This window comes from Heteronotia binoei, chromosome 4 (assembly GCF_032191835.1).
Source record: "Heteronotia binoei isolate CCM8104 ecotype False Entrance Well chromosome 4, APGP_CSIRO_Hbin_v1, whole genome shotgun sequence".
NCBI classification, from domain to species: Eukaryota; Metazoa; Chordata; class Lepidosauria; order Squamata; family Gekkonidae; genus Heteronotia; species Heteronotia binoei.
The window spans coordinates 179,966,110-179,989,111 of NC_083226.1; the positions used below are offsets into that span (position 1 = coordinate 179,966,110).

Consider the following 23,002-nt stretch of genomic DNA (forward strand, 5'->3'; position numbering starts at 1 on the left):
CAACCTCTACGCCCTGCCGTTGGCCCTCCAGGGGAACTAGCTGGCCACTGTGAGAGGGGATGCTGGACTAGATGGAGCCTCACTGGTCTGATCCAGCAGGATTCTTCAGTTTGGCGTAGTGGTTAAGTGTGCAGACTCTTATCTGGGAGAACCGGGTTTGATTCCCCACTCCTCCACTTGCACCTGCTGGAATGGCCTTGGGTCAGCCATAGCTCTGGCAGAGGTTGTGCTTGAAAGGGCAGCTGCTGGGAGAGCTCTCTCAGCCCCACCCACCTCACAGGGTGTCTGTTGAGGGGGGGAGAGGAGGAGGAAGAAAGAGGAAGAGGAGGAGAAGAAGAGACTATAGATTTATATCCCACCCTTCTCACTGAATCAAAGACTCAGAGGGGCTTACAATCTCCATCTTCTCCCCTATATCTACAATCGAAAGAAGAAAAAAAAGAATTGCAGATTTATACCCCGCCCTTTTCTCTGAATCAGAGACTCAGAGCGGCTTACAAGCTCCTATATCTTCTCCTCCCACAACAGACACCCTGTGAGGTGGGTGGAGCTGAGAGGCCTCTAACAGCAGCTGCCCTTTCAAGGGCTGACCCAAGACCATTCCACCAGGTGCAAGTGGAGGAGTGGGGAATCAAACCCGGTTCTCCCAGATAAGAGTCCGCACACTTAACCACTGCACCAAACTGGCTCTCACAGAAGCTGCCCTTTCAAGGACAATGTGAGGGCTATGGCCGACCCAAGGCCATTCCAGCAGGTGCAAGTGGGGCCAGCCATGAAAAGACTGCCATGGCTTGGCCGTCAGTCACACAGTGATCCTTGTGCTGTGGTGGCAGCTGCTGCTGCCACAGCAATGTTTTTGAAAATCTGCCCAGTCAAATCAAATCTCCGAGGGCCAATAAACTTCCTGTACAAAAGCCAGTTCTCCCAGATGAGAGTCCGCGCACTTAACCACTACACCAAATTGGTTCTCTAGAGCTTGTAAGCTGCTCCAAGACTCTGGGATTCAAAGTATAAGGCGGGGTATAAATCCAATATCATCTTCTTCTGATGTTCTTGTTTGTTTGTTTGTTTGTTTGTTTCAGCCGGAAGTGACAGACAGACAGACACTGTATAGATACTTTTGAAAAGGCGCTCAGGTCCCATTAGAATTCATAGGACGCACGCTTGTAGTTCAGTTCAGTTCTCTTCAAGCCGGCCTTCCGTTTTCTGAACAACATCCTCCGGGATGAGAAGACAAAGACCCGGTCGTGACATCCGCACAACCCAGGGCACGCAGACAAAGCCAGGCGAGAAGCCGTTCGGGCACCGAGAGGGCTACGAAAGCTAATTTGTTCACCACGGTGTGGTCGCAATCATGATGATGAATGGTTTGACGAAGAAAGATACCAATTGCCTTCACCAAATAATTCTTTTACCTAGAAGCAGCGGGGGTTGGGGGGGGGAGGGGGGAGAGAGGAGAGAGAGAGAGAGCCTTCCGCAATCACTGAACCTATTTTAACACGTGAAGGCCACTCTAAGGTTAAAAACAGTAAGACAAATTTGCGGCTGATTAATAATAAAGCCATTCATTTTATTCTTCAAATCTAAAGTAATTACAAGCCAGAACTATGGCAAATGGATTTTGCTGAAGCTATTATTACGTCAGGAAAACCCTTTAAAGAAGAACCGTAATTTAAAAGACTAAACTGAATAATGAAGTCCCCCCTGAACAACAATTATTATGAGATTGATTTATTGAAAGCGCATTTAATCATGCAAGGAAATGCGGAAAACTTTCTTGCAAAACAGTTTCAGGGAAACGGCACCCCACCCACAGCAGGGTGGGCCCGACGCGCTCATTACTGCCACCGAGCCGCGAGAAGACAGGGGAATTCATTTCAGAGGGAGCAATAAAATATATCCACTTCTCTGGATCCACATTTCTAGTCAATTTGCTACAGTGCAGGCTCAAATCGTTAATGAGCTCATTAACCACTTGGGTCTCCATTTAGAAGACCTCCATCTTGGCTTCCTGGGGGGTGGCAGTGTCGGCGAGTAGGGGAGAACACTCTGTCTGGGGCAGTGATGCTTTGTATTCTTGGTGCTTGGGGAGCACAGTGGGAGGGCTTCTAGAGTCCTGGCTCCACGATGGACCTCCTGATGGCACTTGGGTTTTTTGGCCACTGCGTGACACAGAATTTTGGACCGGATGGGCCATTGGCCTGATCCAACATGGCTTCTCTTATGTTCTTGATAGCAGAGGTCCATGAGCGGCTGTTAGCCACAAGGTATAGATGGAACACTCTGTTTGGGGAAGTAATGCTCTGTATTCTTGGTGCTTGGGGAGCACAGTGGGAGGGCTTCTAGTGTCCTGGCTCCACTGGTGGACCTTCTGATGGCACTTGGGTTTTTTGGCCACTGCGTGACACAGAATGTTGGACCGTATGGGCCATTGGCCTGATCCAACATGGCTTCTCTTATGTTCTTTAGAGCAGAGGTCCATGAGCGGCTGTTAGCCACAAGGTATAGATGGAACACTCTGTCTGGGGCAGTGATGCTCTGTATTCTTGGTGCTTGGGGGGCACAGTGGGAGGGCTTCTAGTGTCCTGGCTCCACTGGTGGACCTCCTGATGGCACTTGGGTTTTTTGGCCACAGTGTGACACAGAGTACTGGACCGGATGGGCCATTGGCCTGACCCAACAGGGCTTCTCTTATGTTCTTATGTGACACAGAATGTTGGACCGGATGGGCCATTGGCCTGATCCAACATGGCTTCTCTTATGTTCTTTAGAGCAGAGGTCCATGAGCAGCTGTTCTTAAATCTTCGTTCACGAAGTCAAGCCGAGAGAGAGAGAGATGAAACACTCTGTCTGGGGCAGTGATGCTCTGTATTCTTGGTGCTTGGGGGCACAGTGGGAGGGGTTCTAGCGTCCTGGCCCCACTGGTGGACCTCTTGATGGCACTTGCGGTGGTTTTGGCCGCTGTGTGACACAGAGTGTTGGGACTGGATGGGCTATTGGCCTGATCCAACATGGCTTCACTTATGTTCTAACTCCACTAGCAGGAGTTCTCACTACCTTGGGGGCCAAGGGGTCGGAAATCCTTCACTAAGGAACGGCTCATCTTAGGCAGGGAAATCAGAGGTCACAGGGCTCATTTTGTAGCAGGAGTTCCTTTGAATAATAGGCCACACATCCCCGATATAGCCAGTCCTCCTGGAGCTTACGGTAGACCCCTTAAGAAGAGCCCTGTAAGCTCTTGGAGGATTGGCTACAACAGGGGTGTGTGGCCTAATATGCAAAGGAGCTCCTGCTACAAAATGTGCCCCGAGAGCTCAAATGGCTCGCACAACTGTCCTGCTCACGCTGTTGCGGCAGTGCGACACGTTCTTCTGCGGCATCTCAGAAGAGAAGGATCGCCGGAAAAGACAACGATGCTAGAAAAAGTTGACAGCGGGCAGGAAAAGAGGGAAGAGATCAACCAATTTGCAAGACCTGAGTAAGACTGCTAAGATGCGAATGTTAACATTTGGACAAGCCGAACTGTCTTTAAAGAGCCCACCTCTATATCTGAACTATATCTGGAGACTGGAACTTGCGTTGGAAATCATAATGGAAATATTGGTGCACTGCCATTATGAAAAACAATACTTCATGGCAGGGTCGTTTTGTAGAAATACAGGTGGTGGAGCTCATCCAGGGATTGTTAGGCAGCTGCACCTACTATTCAATGGACAAGGAGGTGCAACTCTCGGGAGGAGGAGGCGGAACTCTCAGAAAGGTTCAGGAGCTGCGCTGTGAGCTCCCACTGAATCTGAGGCCTGCTTAATGGTACTGAATTCGCTGTTTAAGTGTTTTAAAGTTGTAACTGCACCTAGCTTCAATAGGTTTTATGTATTTAAACTTGTTGTTGGCCTTGTTCACTGCCCTGAGCCAGCGGGGAAGGAAGGAAGGAAGGAAGGAAGGAAGGAAGAAGGAAGGAAGGAAGGAAGGAAGGAAGGAAGGAAGGAAGGAAGGAAGGAAGGAAGGAAGGAAGGAAGGAAGGAAGGAAGGAAGGAAGGAAGGAAGGAAGGAAGGAAGGAAGGAAGGAAGAGAGGGAGGGAGGGAGGGAGGGAGGGAGAGAAGGGAGGGAGAGAAGGGAGGGAGGGAGGAGGGAAGGAAGGAAGGAAGGGAGGGAGGGAGGAAGAAGGGAGGGAGGAAGGGGATGGAGGGAGGGAGGAAGAGAAGGGAGGGAGGGAGAGAAGGGAGGGAGGGAGGAAGAAAGGAGGGAGGGGGAGGGAAGGAGGGAGGGGGAGGGAGGAGGGGAGGAAAGGAGGGAGGAAGGAAGGGAGGAAAGGAGGGAGGGAGGGAGGGAGGAAGGGAGGAAAGGAGGGAGGGAGGGGAGGAAGGGAGGGAGGAAGGAAGGGAGGGAGGGAGAGAGGGAGGGAGGGAGAGAGGGAGGAAGGAAGGAAGGAAGGAAGGAAGGAAGGGAGGGAGGGAGGAAGGAAGGAAGGGAGGGAGAGAGGGAGGGAGGGAGGGAGAGAGGGAGGGAGGAAAGGAAGGAAGGAAGGAAGGGAGGGAGGAAGGAAGGATGGGAGGGAGAGAGGGAGGGAGGGAGAGAGGGAGGAAAGGAGGAAAGGAAGGAAGGGAGGGGAGGAGGAGGGAGGGAGGGAGGGAGGGAGGAGGAGGGAAGGAAGGGAGGAAGGAAGGGGGAAGGAAGGGAAGGAAGAGGAGGGAGGAGAGGAGGGAGGAGGTGAGGGAGAGAGGAGGGAGGAAGGAAGGAAGGAAGGAGGAGGAAGGAAGGAAGGAAGGAAGGAAGGAAGGGAGGGAGGAAGGAAGGGAGGGAGAGAGGGAGAGTGGAGGGAGAGAGGGAGAGAGGGAGTGAGGGGAGGAAAGGAGGAAAGGAAGGAAGGAAGGGAGGGAGGGGAGGGAGGGAGGGAGGGAGGGAGGGAGGGAGGGAGGAAGGAAGGAAGGAAGGAAGGAAGGAAGGAAGGAAGGTAGGAAGGAAGGAAGGAAGGAAGGAAGGAAGGAGGATGGGAAGGAAGGAAGGAAGGAAGGAAGGAAGGAAGGAAGGAGGAAGGAAGGAAGGGGGGTGTTTGAGGAGGACATTAATTCATAGCATCACTATGGGACTTGCTGGCCCTTAACACGCACACGTTCTCCTCCCGTGCTGAAGTCCACGCGGATGGACTGTTTTCTCCTGCCAGGTATTTCCCTGCAGTTCTGTTGGCTGCCTTTCTACTGAGTCCGTCCTGGTTTACCTTTTTCTGCATTTTAATCTTAATGGGAATTTTTAATGCGGCTTTATATTTAACTGGACGCTGAACCCCTTTTGAGTTCTAAAGTGGTTTAGAAGCCTGGTAAGATAACATAAAAAACCCAAACCCCCAGCATTGTGTCAGAACATCCTCATGCTTGAAGCCCCCTTGTGGCTTCTCAGGTGTGGCGCAACGTTTGCTTAGGTGGACTTCAACTAGGAAATACAGGTCCTTTTGTGATTCACCTAGATTTACAGTAACACCAATTGGCAGAGGACTTTATTACCTTTTATGGCCATCCAGACCAACTGGCCAAGCCGCACTGGTTTGCCATGTGATCGGTCTGCATACTTAACCAACAAACGGCTTGCATTTCAGCCCACAACACCTGATCCCCTCGTCTGATGAAGTGTGCTTAGAGAGCACATGAAAGCCTACGTTCTGAATAAAACTTGGTTGGTCTTAAAGGTGCCACTGGACTCCTATTTTGTTCAAGCAAATACATAGTTCTGGTCTTCAGAGGTTATAGAATACATTGCGTTAAAGTTGCACTGTATTAATTCACGAGTGAACTGCCTCTCTGGCCCATCCACGTACAGAAAACAGAAGGAGAAAAACTGGGGCTATCCAGGTATAAGAGGCCAGTGCAAAAGATGATCATGCATGAAGCTGTTGTACACTGAATCAGTCCCTTGGTCCATCAAGGTCACTACCGTTTACGGAGACCGGCAGCGGCTTTCTAGGGCAGGGGTGTCAAAACATGAGATTTCTGTAATTGGACATCAATAAATCAAAAGTAGGTTTGCAACTTACAGGCACCTGAACAGCATACTCAAGATTGCTACAGCACAGACACTGTCTCCAAATTTCAATGCAATCATTCAAAGCAAGAGGGGTCAGTTATCAGAGACTGTGAAATAAACGGGGGTAATAAGCCCCCGCTCTGTAGAACGCCCTCCCCGAAAACATCAGGGCCCTGCGGGACCTGCCACAGTGCCACAGGGCCTGTGAGACCGAATTGCTCAAACTTGCTTTAACAGTTTCGGGGAGGTGGCTATTCTTCCACAGCACCCTCGCTGAACTAACATAACTGAAACCAGAAACGTCAGAGCAACTAGCACATCAACGTGCATCTTGGGACTTTTTTAGTGATTATAGAATGGAAACGATTTTTTTTTTTTCATCATCTGCTGCCAGATCCTTAACCTGGAGATGCCGGGGATTGAACCGGGGACCTTTCCGCACGCAGATTGGAGGCACTTCCACTGATCCACAGCCCTCCCCTAAGCAAAGTGCTGCAGTTCCCCATGCTACCATCCCTTTGCACCAAGTGAATGTGTTTAACAAGCAACAGGAGGTGGTGGGCTCTCCATCCTTGGAGGTTTTTATACAGAGGCTAGATGGCCATCTGACAGCAACGAGGATCCTGTGAATTTAAAAGGTAATGGTCTGTGCAAGCACCTCTTGTTTCTGACTTTGGGGTGATGTTGCTTTCATAGGAGAAAGCCAGTTAGGTGTAGTGGTTAAGTGTGCAGACTCTTATCTGGGAGAACCGGGTTTGATTCCCCCTTCCTCCACTTGCAGCTGCTGGAATGGCCTTGGGTCAGCCATAGCCCTCACATTGTCCTTCAAAGGGCAGCTTCTGTGAGAGCCAGTTTGGTGTAGTGGTTAAGTGTGCGGACTCTTATCTGGGAGAACCGGGTTTGATTCCCCCCTCCTTGCACCTGCTGGAATGGCCTTGGGTCAGCCAGAGCTCTGGCAGAGGTTGTCCTTGAAAGGGCAGCTGCTGGGAGAGCCCTCTCAGCCCCACCCACCTCACAGGGTGTCTGTTGTGGGGGGAGAAGGTACAGGAGATTGTAAGCCGCTCTGAGTCTCTGTCCTTGAAAGGGCAGCTGCTGGAAGAGCCCTCTCAGCCCCACCCACCTCTCAGGGTGTCTGTTGCAGGGGGGAGAAGATATAAGAGATTGTTAGCCGCTCTGAGGCTCTGATTCAGAGAGAAGGGTGGGGTATAAATCTGCAATTCTTCTTCTTTTCCTATTTACGGGGTGGTTTGCCATTGCCTTCCTCAGTCATCTACACTTCCCCCCTCCCCCAGCAAGCTGGGTACTCATTTTACCGACCTCAGAAGGATGGAAGGCTGAGTCAACCTGGAGCCGGCTACCTGAGCCCGCTTCAGTAGGGAGGGCGGGATATAAATCGAATGAATGAATAACTAATAAATACCTGACCCAGCTTCCGCCGGGATCGAACTCAGGTTGTGAGGAGAGCTTAGGACTGCAGTACTGCAGCTTTACCACTCTGTGCCACAGGGCTCTTCCTCTGAATTTAGGGGGAGGCATTTGGGGTTTCCTGCCTTGTGCATGGGATTGGACTAGATGACCCTGGAGGTCCCTTCTAACTCTATGATTCTATGAGGTGCACTGTGAAGGAGGGAGCGCATCAAGTTCGGCATGGGGGCCCACGTTCAGAGAGTTTGCAAAGCATCAAACAGACGTGCCAGCAGACGCCAGAAAGCCATCCTGTCCAACACATACGCAGCCAACTGTATGCAGGGAGCTGCCTGAAAGGGGTTATTACAGAATGAGGAAGCGACTGGAAGGCAAGGAGATTTTAAAACCCCAGTCAGCAGCTGCGTGGCAGAAGCCGGCGTAAAGCCTACAACAGGACTATGGAGCTAACAGGGGCCACGGCCTTTGCCTGGGCGTGGAAGTTGCGCTGCATGGCAATCCGTCTTCTCCCGGATTGCCGAGCACTTCTGCGCCGACGGCCGCTTTGAGGTTTAATCCCACTGAGCCGGCATTAGGGCAAAATGTCAGCCTTTGCGCCGGCCCGGCTAATCCCGCTTCCTGCAACCGATCCGCCTTTGTTCTCCGAAGCATCCAATTCCTCGAGGCCGGCTAAACCCGGAGAATTAAGACCCCAGAAAAAGTCTGGCTTCAAAAGCGTTTCTGTGCTTTGATCGGTTTAAACACTTAGCTTTATTTTAAATGCGCGTCTCTCCTTGATGTTAGTTTGAGGAGTTCATAAAATTTCAAGGCGTGCGTTATTTACCCAATAGCCCTTGGTTGCGCCGTCCACGTTTGACAAGTTCCTAAATACGTATCTTACGGTGGCCCCGTGGCGCAGAGTGGTAAAGCAGCAGTACTGCAGTACTGTGATCTGAACTCTCTGCTCACGACCTGAGTTCAATTCCGGCGGAAGCTGGTTCAGGTAGCCGGCCCGAGGTTGACTCAGCCTTCCGTCCTTCCGAGGTCGGTAAAAGGAGTCCCCAGCTTGCTGGGGGGGAAGTGTAGATGACTGGGGAAGGCAATGGCAAACCACCCTGTAAAAAACCCGTGAAAATGTTGTGAAAGCAACATCACCCGTGTCGGAAATTACTGGTGCTTGCACAGGGGACCTTTCCTTTCCCTAAATACATATATTATTTAACTGATGCCGCCATTACACTTGAGCGTATAAATATTCAGAGACTTTTTTTAATAAGCTCAGCTTTTATCCATTAGCCTGCCTGGAAACCTTGACTTCTAGGAAGCCCGGACGCTCAGTATGGGCGCCACCTTCAAAGACCAGAATGTAACTCTCTTCCTGCTTCACCTCAACTGTCTTCATTTTTAAAAGTCGGAATCTTCCAGCAAGGAAACCTGAAGGAGCCAGAGAGAGAATGACTCTGAACTTTACAATACATCATTGTATTACGATTGGCCTAGAAAAAGGCTGATTTTCCAGCTGGTGCTACGTTTCAAACACTGCACTTACTTCTTTGTTACTAGAATAATATTGCTTAAATCAGGTCCGGCTAACATGGGGCTCTTTCACAAACATTGTGTGGCTCCTGTATTGTTTTGTTGCTTTTGTATTTTTTTCAGCTCCAGAGAGCCACTTTGGTGTCGTGGTTAAGTGGGCTGACTCTTATCTGGGAGAACCGGGTTTGATTCCCCACTCCTCCACTTGCAGCTGCTGGAATGGCCTTGGGTCAGCCATAGCTCTGGCAGAGGTTGTCCTTGAAAGGGCAGCTTCTGAGAGAACCAGTCTGGTGTCGTGGTTCAGTGCGCGGACTCTTATCTGGGAGAACCGGGTTTGATTCCCCACTCCTCCCCTTGCACCTGCTGGAATGGCTTTGGGTCAGCCATAGCTCTGGCAGAGGTTGTCCTTGAAAGGGCAGCTTCTGAGAGAACCAGTCTGGTGTCGTGGTTCAGTGCGCGGACTCTTATCTGGGAGAACCGGGTTTGATTCCCCACTCCTCCCCTTGCACCTGCTGGAATGGCCTTGGGTCAGCCATAGCTCTGGCAGAGGTTGTCCTTGAAAGGGCAGCTTCTGAGAGAACCAGTCTGGTGTCGTGGTTCAGTGCGCGGACTCTTATCTGGGAGAACCGGGTTTGATTCCCCACTCCTCCCCTTGCACCTGCTGGAATGGCCTTGGGTCAGCCATAGCTCTGGCAGAGGTTGTCCTTGAAAGGGCAGCTTCTGAGAGAACCAGTCTGGTGTCGTGGTTCAGTGCGCGGACTCTTATCTGGGAGAACCGGGTTTGATTCCCCACTCCTCCCCTTGCACCTGCTGGAATGGCCTTGGGTAAGCCATAGCTCTGGCAGAGGTTGTCCTTGAAAGGGCAGCTTCTGAGAGAACCAGTCTGGTGTCGTGGTTCAGTGCGCGGACTCTTATCTGGGAGAACCGGGTTTGATTCCCCACTCCTCCACTTGCACCTGCTGGAATGGCCTTGGGTCAGTCATAGCTCTGGCAGAGATTGTCCTTGAAAGGGCAGCTTCTGTGAGAGCCAGTTTGGTGTAGTGGTTAAGCGTGCGGACTCTTATCTGGGAGAACCAGGTTTGATTCCCCACTCCTCCACTTGCACCTGCTGGAATGGCCTTGGGTCAGCCATAGCCGTCACATTGTCCTTGAAAGGGCAGCTTCTGAGAGAGCCAGTTTGGTGTAGTGGTTAAGTGTGCGGACTCTTATCTGGGAGAACCGGGTTTGATTCCCCACTCCTCCACTTGCAGCTGCTAAAATGGTCTTGGGTCAGCCATAGCTCTGGTAGGAGTTGTCCTTGATCTTCTCCTTTACCTTCCACCCCCACAACAGGCACCCTGTGAGGTGGGTGGGGCTGAGAGAGCTCTTACAGCAGCTGCCCTTTCCAGGACAGCTCTGCGAGAGCTATGGCTGACCCAGGGCCGTTCCAGCAGCTGCAAGTGGGGGAGTAGGGAATCAAACCTGGTTCACGCAGATAAAGAGTCCACGCACTTAACCACCACACCAAATTAATAGAAATAAAGTGCATAATTGTACCGTCCCCTTTCCTCCCCGCCCCCCGGTCCATGGAAAAATTGTGTTCTACAAAACCAGTCGCTGGTGCCAAAAAGGTTGGGGACCACTGGTTTGCAGCACACCAAGTTTTCAGGCAAAGAGCACCAAAGAGCCACAGCATCCTGAAGACAGACTGTTCCTCCAGATATGTTCAGAGGCGTTCATTTGTTCCATTACCTCTAGCAGACTGGTTCAGCACTGGCTCTTCGAAGGCAAATATGACGGCAATTACTGAGCGGGAGGGATGAAAGAGCCCAACACTGTGGGGCACGAACTCCACTTTGGATTGTTTGCTGTCTTGATTAAAACCAGGCTTGCTTCAATTACCCTCCCGTCTGCCGTGAGTTCGCGAGAACCGTCAGCGGAGAAAAATTGGAAGTTGTTCTCCGCGTCAGAACTTGGCTTCTGAAGGGCCTCTTCACTTCTCTTCTTGCCGTTGCCAAGAAAACAATAGATTCTTTCCTCAAACACATGCACACGTCTTATAGTTCAGATGCACCCCCAGCAACAGAGGTCTCTCTCGCTATTCAGGCTACCGCACGGAATACCAGAAAATGGTTAAGCAATGAGCCCCAATTCCAGAGGGCCACGGGTGGTTTAGACATTGGATTTATATTCCGCCCTCCACTCAAGAGTCTCAGAGTGGCTCACAATCTCCTTTATCTTCCTCCCCCACAACAAACACCCTGTGAGGTGGGTGGGGCTGAGAGAGCTCTGACAGAAGCTCCCCTTTCAAGGACAACTCCTGCCAGAGTTATGGCTGACCCAAGGCCATTCCAGCAGCTGCAAGTGGAGGAGTGGGAAATCAAACCCGATTCTCCGAGATAAGAGTCCACACGCCTAACCACTACACAAACTGGCTCTCAGTTCACCAAGCTCCGTTATTGAGTCAAGCCCACCGGAGTCTGTCCCGTACAAGGGACTGAATTTCAAACAGCTGTGCTGTGAATCTGACCATCCCATGCTTATTGCCCCAGCTCCATTTACTTCCAGACAATCTTATCCTACTGCAGACAAGATTACTGTCACAGAAAGGAGGAGACCGAGACCTCTCGTTGCTGCTATACTGTATATTTTTCTTCCCTTCTTCCATACAACCAACCTCTTGTGACCACCACCTGTTTCTTTTTATCCTCTTCTTCCTCACAGCTGTCCTCCATAACCTTTAAAGGGGCCACCGCTCTTCAGTCCCCGTCACAGTTACGTTATCGTCTGCTTCTTGTGGCTAATCCGGCAGACTTAGAAGGACAGAAGCTTAATTTTTATAACATGCAAAGTCAAAGCCAGTTCATACAAAACACACCGCTCGTCCTAGCGACCGACCCTAAAGTCACTGTTTAAATGTACATGCCCAGTGATTAATGGAGAACCAGTCTGGTGTAGTGGTTAAGCGTGCAGACTCTTATCTGGGAGAACCGGGTTTGATTCCCCACTCCTCCACTTGCACCTGCTGGAATGGCTTTGGGTCAGCCATAGCTCCTGCAGAGTTGTCCTTCTGTCAGAGCTCACTCAGTCCCACCCACCTCACAGCGTGTCTGTTGTGGAGAAGGAAGGTAAAGGAGATTGTGAGCCACTCTGAGATTCAGAGTGAAGGGCGGGATACAAATCCAATATCATCATCTTCAGTTTTCATAATGGTTAAGAGCATCAGGACTAGGGACGTGGGAGACCCAAGTTCGAATCCCCGCTCTGCCACAGAAGCTTGCTGGGTGACCCTGGGACAGCCACACACTCTCAGCCTAACCTACCTCGCAGGGTTGCTGTGAGGATAAAAGGGAGGACAGAAGAACCGTTTTTGGGTCCCTGCTGGGGAGAATATCTGGGCATGAATAAGCTAAATGCCATCAAGAATTTCATGGCTGCCCCTCTCACAACCAGTGTGTATTTAAAACACTCAACAGCCGGCATTCCTCCTTTTGGCACTCATAGAATCACAGAGTTGGAAGGGACCTCCAGGGTCATCTAGCCCAACCCCCTGCACAATGCAGGAAACTCACAAACACCTCCCCCTAAATTCACAGGATCCTCATTGCTGTCAGATGGCCATCTAGCCTCTGTTGAAAAACCTGCAAGGAAAAAGAGCCCACCACCTCCCGAGGAGGAAGCCTGTTCCACTGAGGAACTGCTCTGACTGTCAGGAAGTTCTTCCTAATGTTGAGCTAGAAACTCTTTTGATTTAATTTCAACCCACTGGTTCTGGCCCAACTTTCCGGGGACACAGAAAACAATTCCACACCATCCTCTATAGGACAGCCCTTCAAGGACTTGATGGTGATCCTATCACCTCTCAGCCGTCTCCTCTCCAGGCTAAACATGCCCAGCTCCTTCAACCTTTCCTCATAGGACTTGGTCTCCAGACCCCTCATCCTCTATAGGACAGCCCTTCAAGTACTTGAAGATGGTGATCCTATCACCTCTCAGCCGCCTCCTCTCCAGGCTAAACATGCCCAGCTCCTTCAACCTTTCCTCATAGGGCTTGGTCTCCAGACCCCTCATCCTCTATAGGACAGCCCTTCAAGGACTTGATGGTGATCCTATCACATCTCAGCCGCCTCCTCTCCAGGCTAAACATGCCCAGCTCCTTCAACCCTTCCTCATAGGACTTGGTCTCCAGACCCCTCATCCTCTATAGGACAGCCCTTCAAGGACTTGAAGATGGTGATCCTATCACCTCTCAGCCGCCTCCTCTCCAGGCTAAACATGCCCAGCTCCTTCAACCTTTCCTCATAGGACTTGGTCTCCAGACCCCTCACCATCTTCATCGCCCTCCTCTGGACCCATTCCAGCTTGTCTATATCCTTCTTAAAATGTGGTGCCCAAAACTGAACACAAGACTCCAGGTGAGGTCCTACCAGAGCAGAGCAAAGCGATACCATCACATCACGTGATCTGGACAATATACTTCTGTCGATACAGCCCAAAACTGCATGCAGCTGCCTTATACAAAACTGGACCATCGGTCTCTTGAGCACAGTGTTGTCTATTCCAGCTGGCAGCAGCGAGGCTACGGGGAAGAAAAAGGTTTCCAGCTTCTGAGACTTAAGACCCTCTCTCTAGAGAGGTGAAGGGTGGGGAGGGGGAGATTGACCCTGAGACCTGCATTCAGAGCACGCTCTTCATCTGTGCTGCAGCCCCTCCCGACTGTCCCACCTCCCAACAGAACCCTCTTGACGTTTTTTTATATCCCTTTCCTTTGTGGAACGGCAAGCATTTGTATTCCGACTTGATAAGTCATTTATACAGTTCCTCGGCCACTGAGCAGACTTCCGAGAGATCTTGAAATTAACTGATCGGAGGTATATGAAGGATTCTGAATCATTCATGTACGATGGATAAGTATCCTCGTAGTTAAAATTATATCGTTTTAAATTATGTCCTTGTTTTACGTTTCCAGTTTTTATAGAGTTTTATGTAGTGTAAAATCGCGTGTATTAACCTTCTGCCATCTTCGCCAGGCTCCTCCTGAAAGAGATATCTATGCTTGAAGAATCTCTTGCCAATAAAGGTAAAATACAAAAGCCCAAAGGGATAGATTTCCTTTGCAATCGCTCAGCGGTGCTCATTAGCAATAATCATAGAATCATAGAGTTGGAAGGGACCTCTAGGGTCATCTAGTCCAACCTCCTGCACAATGCAGGAAACTCACAAACACCCCCCCCCCCTAAATCCACAGCATCTTCATTGCTGCCAGATGGCCATCTAGCCTCTCCTTAAAAACCTCCAAGGAAGGAGAGCCCACCACCTCCCAAGGAGGAAGCCTTTTCCACTGAGGAATCGCTTTAATGGTCAGGAAGTTCTTCCTAGTATTGAGCCAGAACCTCTTTGGATTTAATTTCAACCCACTGGTTCTGGTCCTACCTTCCGGGGCGACGGAAAACAATCCTGCACCATCCTCTAGATGACAGCCCTTCAAGGACTTGAAGATGGGGATCCTCTCACCTCTCAGCCTCCTCCTCTCCAGGCTAAACATCCCCAGCTCCTTCAACCTTTCCTCATAGACTTGGTCTCCAGACCCTTCACCATCTTCGTCGCCCTCCTCACTATCTTCGTCGTAATGGAAGTTACATGTGCAGAAAGGCGCCAAAAGGAGGAGAAGGCAGCCACCGTCACCCACCCACCCACCCACCCTGCCCACATCCCACCTCAAATCTTATAAGCAGATGCAACCTCAAAGCTTAGACGGTTACATCACTAGGCAGAAGAAAAGGTAAAGGTAGTCTCCTGCAGGGGTGGAATTCTAGCAGCAGCTCCTTTGCATGTTAGGCCACACACCCCGATGTAGCCAATCATCTTGGAGCTTACAATGCTCTTTTTTTGTAAGCTCTTGGAGGACTGGCTACATCAGGGGGTGTGTCCTAAGATGCAAAGGAGAGCCTGCTAGCATTCCACTCCTGGTCCCCCGTGCAAGCACCGAGTCGTTACCACAATGTTTTCTTGGCAGACTTTTTGATATAGCGCAGTTTCCCATTGCCTTCCGCTGTCACCTCCACTTCCCCCCCAGCGAGCTGGGTCCTCATTTGACCGACCTCGGAAGGATGGAAGGCTGCGTCAACCTCAACCTGGCCACCTGAACCCAGCTTCCGCCGGGATCAAACTCAGGACCTGAGCAGAGCTTAGACTGCAGTACTGCCACTTACCACTCTGCGGACAGGAGAACCAGATGCTAAAACTCGGAACTCTCTTCTTGGAAGCGTCAAAGCCAAGACTCCTATTCTTAAGTTGCTTCCCACGGAACATGTCATGTGACGCTGCTGGTAAATACTCTCCAGCCTCTTCCTGATACACATTTTTTTAATATGGTTAATACCAGGGCTTTTTGTGTAGAAAAAGCCCATCAAGAACACATTTGCATGTTAGGCCAGGCCCCCTGACGTCACCATCGTTTTCTACAAAAAAAGCCCAGCAGGAACTCATCTACATATTAGACCACACCCCCTGATATCAAGCCAGTTGTAACTGCGTTCCTATGCATTCTTGATTTCAAAAAGTCCTGTTTACTACAATATATAACGGTGTAGACGAACGGCTAAAATTCCAATGACAAAAACCTAGAAGACGGACGACGAAAATGTGTTTTCTAGCGCTTTCTCATTCCCAGGAGGAAATTATCATTCGGCATTCCACTGGTGGTGGTGGTGGAAAGCGTCATGTCGACATTTCTCCAAGCTAAAGAATTTTAGTGTTTCTGGCTCCCACAGCCCTGAAACGCAGGCAGCACTGCCCCTCTCTGGTCCCATCATATGCCCCCAAGGAAGCTGGAAAAGTAAACTAATGACTCTTCAGGTATCCGGGACTATTCTCCTGTCTCCCCCATCCCAGGTTCCTACCAAGGACACAAATCGTAGAATCATAGAGTTGGAAGGGACCTCCAGGGTCATCTAGTCCAAGCCCCTGAACAATGCAGGAAACTCACAAACACCTCCCTCTAAATTCACAGGATCTTCATTGCTGTCAGATGGCCATCTAGCCTCTGATGAAAAACCTCCAAGGAAGGAGAGCCCACCACCTCCCGAAGAGGAAGCCTGTTAGAATCATAGAAGAGTTGGAAGGGACCTCCAGGGTCATCTAGTCCAACCCCCTGAACAATGCAGGAAACCCACAAACACCTCCCCCTAAATTCACAGGATCTTCGAAGAAAGAAGAAGAAGAAGAAGAAGAAGAAGAAGAAGAAGAAGAAGAAGAAGAAGAAGAAGAAGAAGAAGAAGAAGAAGAAGAAGAAGAAGAAGAAGAAGAAGAAGAAGAAGAAGAAGAAGAAGAAGAAGAAGAAGAAGAAGAAGAAGAAGAAGAAGAAGAAGAAGAAGAAGAAGAAGAAGAAGAAGAAGAAGAAGAAGAAGAAGAAGAAGAAGATGATGATGATGATGATGATATTGGATTTATATCCCGCCCTCCACTCCGAAGAGTCTCAGAGTGGCTTACAATCTCCTTTACCTTCCTCCCCCACAACAAACACCCTGTGAGGTGGGTGGGGCTGGAGAGGGCTCTCACAGCAGCTGCCCTTTCAAGGACAACCTCTGCCAGAGCTATGGCTGACCCAAGGCCATTCCAGCAGGTGCAAGTGGAGGAGTGGGGAATCAAACCCGGTTCTCCCAGATAAGAGTCTGCACACTTAACCACTACACCAAACGGGCTCTCAGATGGCCATCTAGCCCTGACAGATTGCTGTCAGATGGCCATCTAGCCCCTGTTTAAAAACCTCCAAGATAGGAGAGCCCACCACCTCCCGAGGAAGCCTGTTCCACTGAGGAACTGCTCTAATTGTCAGGAAGTTCTTAGAATCATAGAATCATAGAGTTGGAAGGGACCTCCAGGGTCATCTAGCCCAACCCCCTGCACAATGCAGGAAACTCACAAATACCTCCCCCTAAATTCACAGGATCTTCATTGCTGTCAGATGGCCATCTAGCCTCTGTTTAAAAACCTCCAAGGAAGGAGAACCCACCACCTCCTGAGGAGGAAGCCTGTTCCACTGAGGAACCGCTCTAACGGTCAGGAAGTTCTTCCTAATGTTGAGCCGGAAACTCTTTTGATTAAATTTCAACCCATTGGCAGTAGATGTTGCTACACGGTACAATGGGAGGCAACAAACCCTAAAAACACAACCCGCCGTTTGAGGCAAAGGAGACGACACACACTGGTAATTGCAAGTTCACGGACACGTTCTGTTTTCAACGTGCGACCGAGCCATCTGCACTCGGCGAGCATCCTCAGGTCTCGGAATCCATGAGCCCCGTGCCCACACCCAGCCCGACAACCGGGTCCATTTTCTTCTTCTCGACCCGCCTGCTTCAAAGCCGCTCAGAACTCTCGATTTCATTCCAAATCCTGCAGCCCAGTCCTCCCAGATTTGGACCGAGCCCTGACACAAACGCATCTGCTAGGCATTTAAAATCTCTAAGTGGGTCTAAGTCATGGGTCCCCAACGTGATACCCGTGGGCAACACAGCACTCGCCAATCCCTGACCTTGAGCCTTCCCAGGATGTGGGCGGGACAAGGTGGGCGGTACCCTTCCCAGTATGGCTTTCAACTGGCCCTTGGAAAACCTGACTGGCTGTCTGCAGCGCTGGCTGAAGGGGGGGGTGGTACCCCAGGCAGGTGCCCCCCCCGCCGCCCCCCTGCGGCACTACACCGCCCCTCCCCCCAATGCGGCGAAGTGAGGAGACAGCAGTGGCAGCATCCCCTTCCCTTCGCTCCCTTCCCCCGCCCCCCCCACATGTTCACACCCTGCTGCCCGCCCCTCCTTTCCCTTCCCTCCGCCACCTCCGCCCCTCCTTACCTTTCCCTTCGCCGCCACCGCCTCTCCTTACCTTTCCCTTCGCCACCGCCGCCCCTCCTTACCTTTCCCTCTGCCACCACCGCCCCTCCTTACCTTTCCCTCCATCGCCACCACTCCTCCTTACCTTTCCCTTCCCCGCCACTGCCTGCCCCTCCTTTACCTTCCCTTCCCCGCCGTCACGATCACAGCGCACTGCACGGCGAGTGCAGCTGCACCCCCTTCCCTTCCCTGGTCCTACGCAGCATGAATCTTCCCTTTAGAAGGACGAGGCTGAAGTGAAGGCTTCTCTCCACTTCCTTTCTGGAACCGGAAGGGAGGGGGAGTCAAGCCTTCACTTCAGCCCCATGCTTCTAAAGAGAAGATTCACGCCGCATCGGGCCAGCAGGGCCCAGGTGCCGCGGAGTGTGAAAGCACAGGGAAGGGAAGGGGGTGCAGCTGCCCTCGCCGTGCAGCGCGCTGTGATCGTGACGGCAGTGGCGGCAACGGGGGGGAAGGGAAGGTAAAGGAGGGGCAGGCGGTGGCAGCGAAGGGAAAGGTAAGGAGGGGCGGCAATGGGAAGGGAAAGGAGGGGCGGGCAGCGGCAGTGGTGGTGGCGGCCAGCAGAGGCAGGCAAACTAGGCGCTTGCCTTCTGCATCGGGAAGGGGGGGAGCCCAATTTGACGCCCCCACCCTCCCAGCGCCCTAGGCAACCGCCTAGTTTGCCTAGTGGACGAGCCAGTCCTGGCTGTGGGGACGAAAATCACATGGCTTCGGCAGCAGCCGTCATCATGATGTCTCTTCTTTTCCCATGTATTTTTTTTATTACCCCTCTTCTGTCCAGCATTTGGATGGCCTCTGTGTGTGTGGCTTCACCTCCCGTGGCAACCGTTTTTTTGGTTGCGCCCACCGCCCTCGGTCAGAATGCCAAAGGTGCTCACGGGCTCAAAATGTTTGGGGACCCCTGGTGTAAGGAACATCCCACCCATTTCAATGTAGCCTGAGACTGAAAAGTTCCTGGTGGAAGACGCCCTTATCTATTCCGCAACAACCAAAGGAGAAAAAGAAGAAGATATTGGATTTATATCCCAACCTCCACTCCGGATCTCAGAGCGGCTCACAATCTCCTTTCCCTTCCTCCCCCACAACAGACACCCTGTGAGGTGAGTGGGGCTGGAGAGGGCTCTCACAGCAGCTGCCCTTTCAAGGACGACTCTGCGAGAGCTATGGCTAACCCAAGGCCATTCCAGCAGCTGCAAGTGGAGGAGCGAGGAACCAAACCCGGTTCTCCCAGAAAAGTCTGCATGCTTAACCGCTATCAGTTTGGCGTAGTGGTGAAGTGTGCAGACTCTTATCTGGGAGAACCAGGTTTGATTCCCCACTCCTCCACTTTGCAGCCGCTGGAATGGCCTTGGGTCAGCCACAGCTCTGGCAGAGTTGTCCTTGAAAGGGCAGCTTCTGGGAGAGCTCTCTCAGCCCCACCTACCTCACAAGGTGTCTGTTGTGAGGGAAGAAGACAAAGGAGATTGTAAGCCCCTCCGAGATTCAGCTACGTTCCCTACAGCGCTGCATATGTCACAGTCACGGAACCTTTACTGGCATTACAACAACAGTATCGAATCAAAGCAGCAGGGGAAAAAAGGTGGTTAATTAAACATTCTAAACAGACTTCTCCTCTGATAAGCGCAGCGAAGGAAGTTTGCTGCCACTTCGGTGGCATCAGCCTTATTTGAGGCTAGTAAGCTTACCATCTTCCTTTCATCAGATTTACCCTCCAGGGATTGCAATATAGGCTCCAGATAAGATACACGTGAATCACAGTAGAATCTACAGGATAAAAGCACATGGTCTGTTCCTTCAGTTTCCTTCAGCCTACAGGGACGGAGCCTATCAAGTAGCGGTATTTTTTTAAACCTCCCGTATCACACGGCAGAAAGAGGCACATTAAAACGGGCCGACATAAACATAATGCACATGCATAAATGCCTTTGCATGTGTACAGTTTGTGTGTGTGTGTACCTGGACACCATTATTAGCGGAACCTGGTGGCTCTCACTGCATAGTAACAAATGCCGCAAGCGACGCAACATACAAGAACGCTACCATTACACCAAACTAGGGGAGAGGGCATGGCCCAAACCTGCAGGATATTCTCTCGGGAATGTCCTAACCAACCACCTGGGCGCAGGCATGCTCCCAGATCCAAGCCCCCCCCCCCCCAAGCCTCCAGGGGCAAAATGGAAGACGGATGTGGGGCCGCGCCTCCCTACAAAACTGCTTCGGTCTGCCACAGAATCAATGGAACAAGATTAAGTGAGGAAGGTAGGGCGGGGGGGGGGGCCCGTCCATATTTTACAAATGCACCAATTCCACGCCGTTGTTTTTAAGTTGACAAATATCTCTTTCGCAGCGAAGCAACATCCCGGGAACAGCTGGGTGGCAGTTTCCAGCTCAAATGAGCCAGAAGCGCACGCTGGCAAGTCACCTCCGATTGCTTCTGAATGGCAGCGCATGGAGATTTATGCCCCGTCATAAATTAGGACAATTATTTCTCTCTGGTTTGCTTTTCCTTCCAGGCAGGGAGCGCCGGGCTCGGCTCTCCCCCTCCTTCTGAACAGAAACACAATAACCAAAACCAAACGGGGGGAAAAAAGGATATCTTCCCTTTCTTTGACGATGAGTTCGTTCTGCTCCTCCAGTTGCCTGATCTTCTTCTCGAAGGACTCCTGCTCGGCTTTCAGCCGCTCCTCCGTCACCTCTTTCTCTTCGCTCACCCTGAAAGGGGTAAAAGAAGAAAACGGCTGTCAGACCCGATCCAGTCTTAGACAGCGGAGAAGCCCCCCCACCCTCCGCCCTGATTCACACATCCCAAATCTCTGGAGGAATATGGCATTCCCACAGCTCCTTCCATTCATTTATAGGAAAGGAAAGGTCCCCTGGGCAAGTACCAGTCGTTTCCGACTCTGGGGTGACGTTGCTTTCACAGCGTTTTCACGGCAGACTTTTTAGGGGGTGGTTTGCCATTGCCTTCCCCAGTCTTTTACACTTTCCCTCCAGCAAGCTGGGTACTCATTTTACTGACCTCGGAAGGATGGAATGCTGAGTCAACCTCGAGCCGGCTACCTGAAAACCCAGCTTCCGCCGGGGATCAAACTCAAGTCGTGAGCAGGTCGGTTGCTAACAGGTCATGGACCAGTACTGGTCCACGGCCTGGGGGTTGGGGACCTCTGCATTAGATGATCTCAATGAGTTCTAACTATAGAGTGTCATTAGAATAACAGAATCATAGAGATGGAAGGGACCTCCCGGGTCATCTAGTCCAACCTCCTGCACAAGGCAAGAAATTTACAAATTCGTCTCCCTAAATTCACAGGATCCGCATTGCTGTCAGATGGCCATCTAGTCTCTGTTGAAAAACCTCCAAGGAAGGAGAGCCCACCACCTCCCAAGGAAGCCTGTTCCACTGAGGAATCGCTCTAACGGTCAGGAAGTTCTTCCTAATGTTGAGCCGGAAACTCTTTTGATTTAATTTCAACCCATTGGTTCTGGTCCTACCTTCCGGGGCCACAGAAAACAATTCTGCACCATCCTCTATATCAGGGGTGGCCAACAGTAGCTCTCCAGATGTTTTTTTTTTTTGCTTACAACTCCCATCAGCCCCAGCCAGCATGGCCAACGGCTGGGGCTGATGGGAGTTGTAGGCAAAAAACATCTGGAGAGCTATTGTTGGCCACCCCTGCTATAGACTATACATGCTTCCCAATACAGAATGCACACTTGCCCATAGGGAATAATGGAGCGCACGCTTGTCCATAGGGAGCAATGGAAATTAGGCTGGCTCTAAGGACAGCGATTGCCCCATAGACCAGGGGTGGCCAATGGTAGTTCTCCAGATGTTTTTTTTTTTGCCTACAACTCCCATCAGCTCCAGCCAGCATGGCCAATGGCTGGGGCTGATGGGAGTTGTAGGCAAAAAAACATCTGGAGAGCTACCGCTGGCCACCCCTGCTCCATAGGACAGCCCTTCAAGTAGTGCAGATGGTGATTATGGTGTGAAATAGGCCAACAGGGCTGCCCTAAAACAGGAACTTAGCAAAGAGACCCCAATCCAAGACAAACAGAAGCTCCATGCACAGGGTCCCCAGGCTCCAGGGAGGGAAGGTGGAGTCTGGGGAGAACATGATTTGAGGAAGGGAGGGATCTCACTGGGATAGAATGTCATACAACCCACCCTCCAAAGCAGCCATTTTCTCCAAGGGGATGCACCCAGGCAAGAATAAAAGAACATGAAAGACACTGCAGACTTGGCCAACCTGAAAAACCAGCAGTGGCTGAACATAGGAGAGGTCCATCAATGGCTATTAGCCACAACGTATCGATGGAATTCTCTGTCTGGGGCAGTGATGCTCTGTATTCTTAGTGCTTGGGAGGGTTTCAAGTGTCCTGGCCCCACAGGTGGACCTCCTGATGGCACCTGGGTTTTTTTGGCCACTGTGTGACACAGAGTGTTGGACTGGAGGGGCCATTGCCCTGATCCAACATGGCTTCTCTTACGTTCTTATGTCTGGGGCAGTGATACTCTGTCTTCTTGGTGCTTTGGGGGCACAATGGGAGAACTTATGGCGTTCTGGCACTGCTGGTGAACCTCCCGATGTCTCCTGGGTTTTGGCCACTGTGTGACACCAAGTGTTGGACTGGATGGGCCACTGGCCTGATCCAACATGGCTCCTCTTATGTTCTTATATCTGGAGCAGTGATGCTCTGTATTCTTGGTGCTTGGGGGGGGGGGGGCACAATGGGAGGGCTTCAAGTGTCCTGGCCCCACTGATGGACCTTCTGATGGCATCTGGGTTTTTTGACCACCGTGTGACACAGAGTGTTGGACTGGAGGGGTCATTGCCCTGATCCAACATGGCTTCTCTTATGTTCTTATAGCCTAGCTCAATCAGGACACAGTATCTTATTCCAAGACACTGTAATGCTGGACAACACATACGATTACCAAGTCAGATTACACAGGGAAGCCATTGAAATACGTAAACACAAACGCAATTTCAATGAGAACGAAGAGAACTTAAAAATGAATAGGGCAGGGGTGGCCAAATGTGCTTAATGCAAGAACCACACAGAATAACCTCAGATGTTGGAGAGCCGCAAGACATGGGTGTCATATGTTTGAGAGCCACAAGGAAGGAAGGAAAGCAAATAGATGGGGAAAGGTAGAAAGAAAGCAACTTTA

The 23,002-nt window shown here is 51.1% G+C and overlaps 1 protein-coding gene across 2 annotated transcripts in view; it reads right to left on the reverse strand.

Moving 5' to 3' along the window:
- The window catches only part of KIAA1328 (KIAA1328 ortholog), a 447,944-nt gene that overhangs the window by 363,791 nt on the left and 61,151 nt on the right, over positions 1-23,002 (reverse strand). For both annotated transcript variants that reach the window (XM_060236224.1, XM_060236223.1), the window contains one exon: positions 20,423-20,538. In XM_060236224.1, coding sequence (XP_060092207.1) covers positions 20,423-20,538 — 116 coding nt within the window. The remainder of the gene's footprint in view (positions 1-20,422; positions 20,539-23,002) is intronic.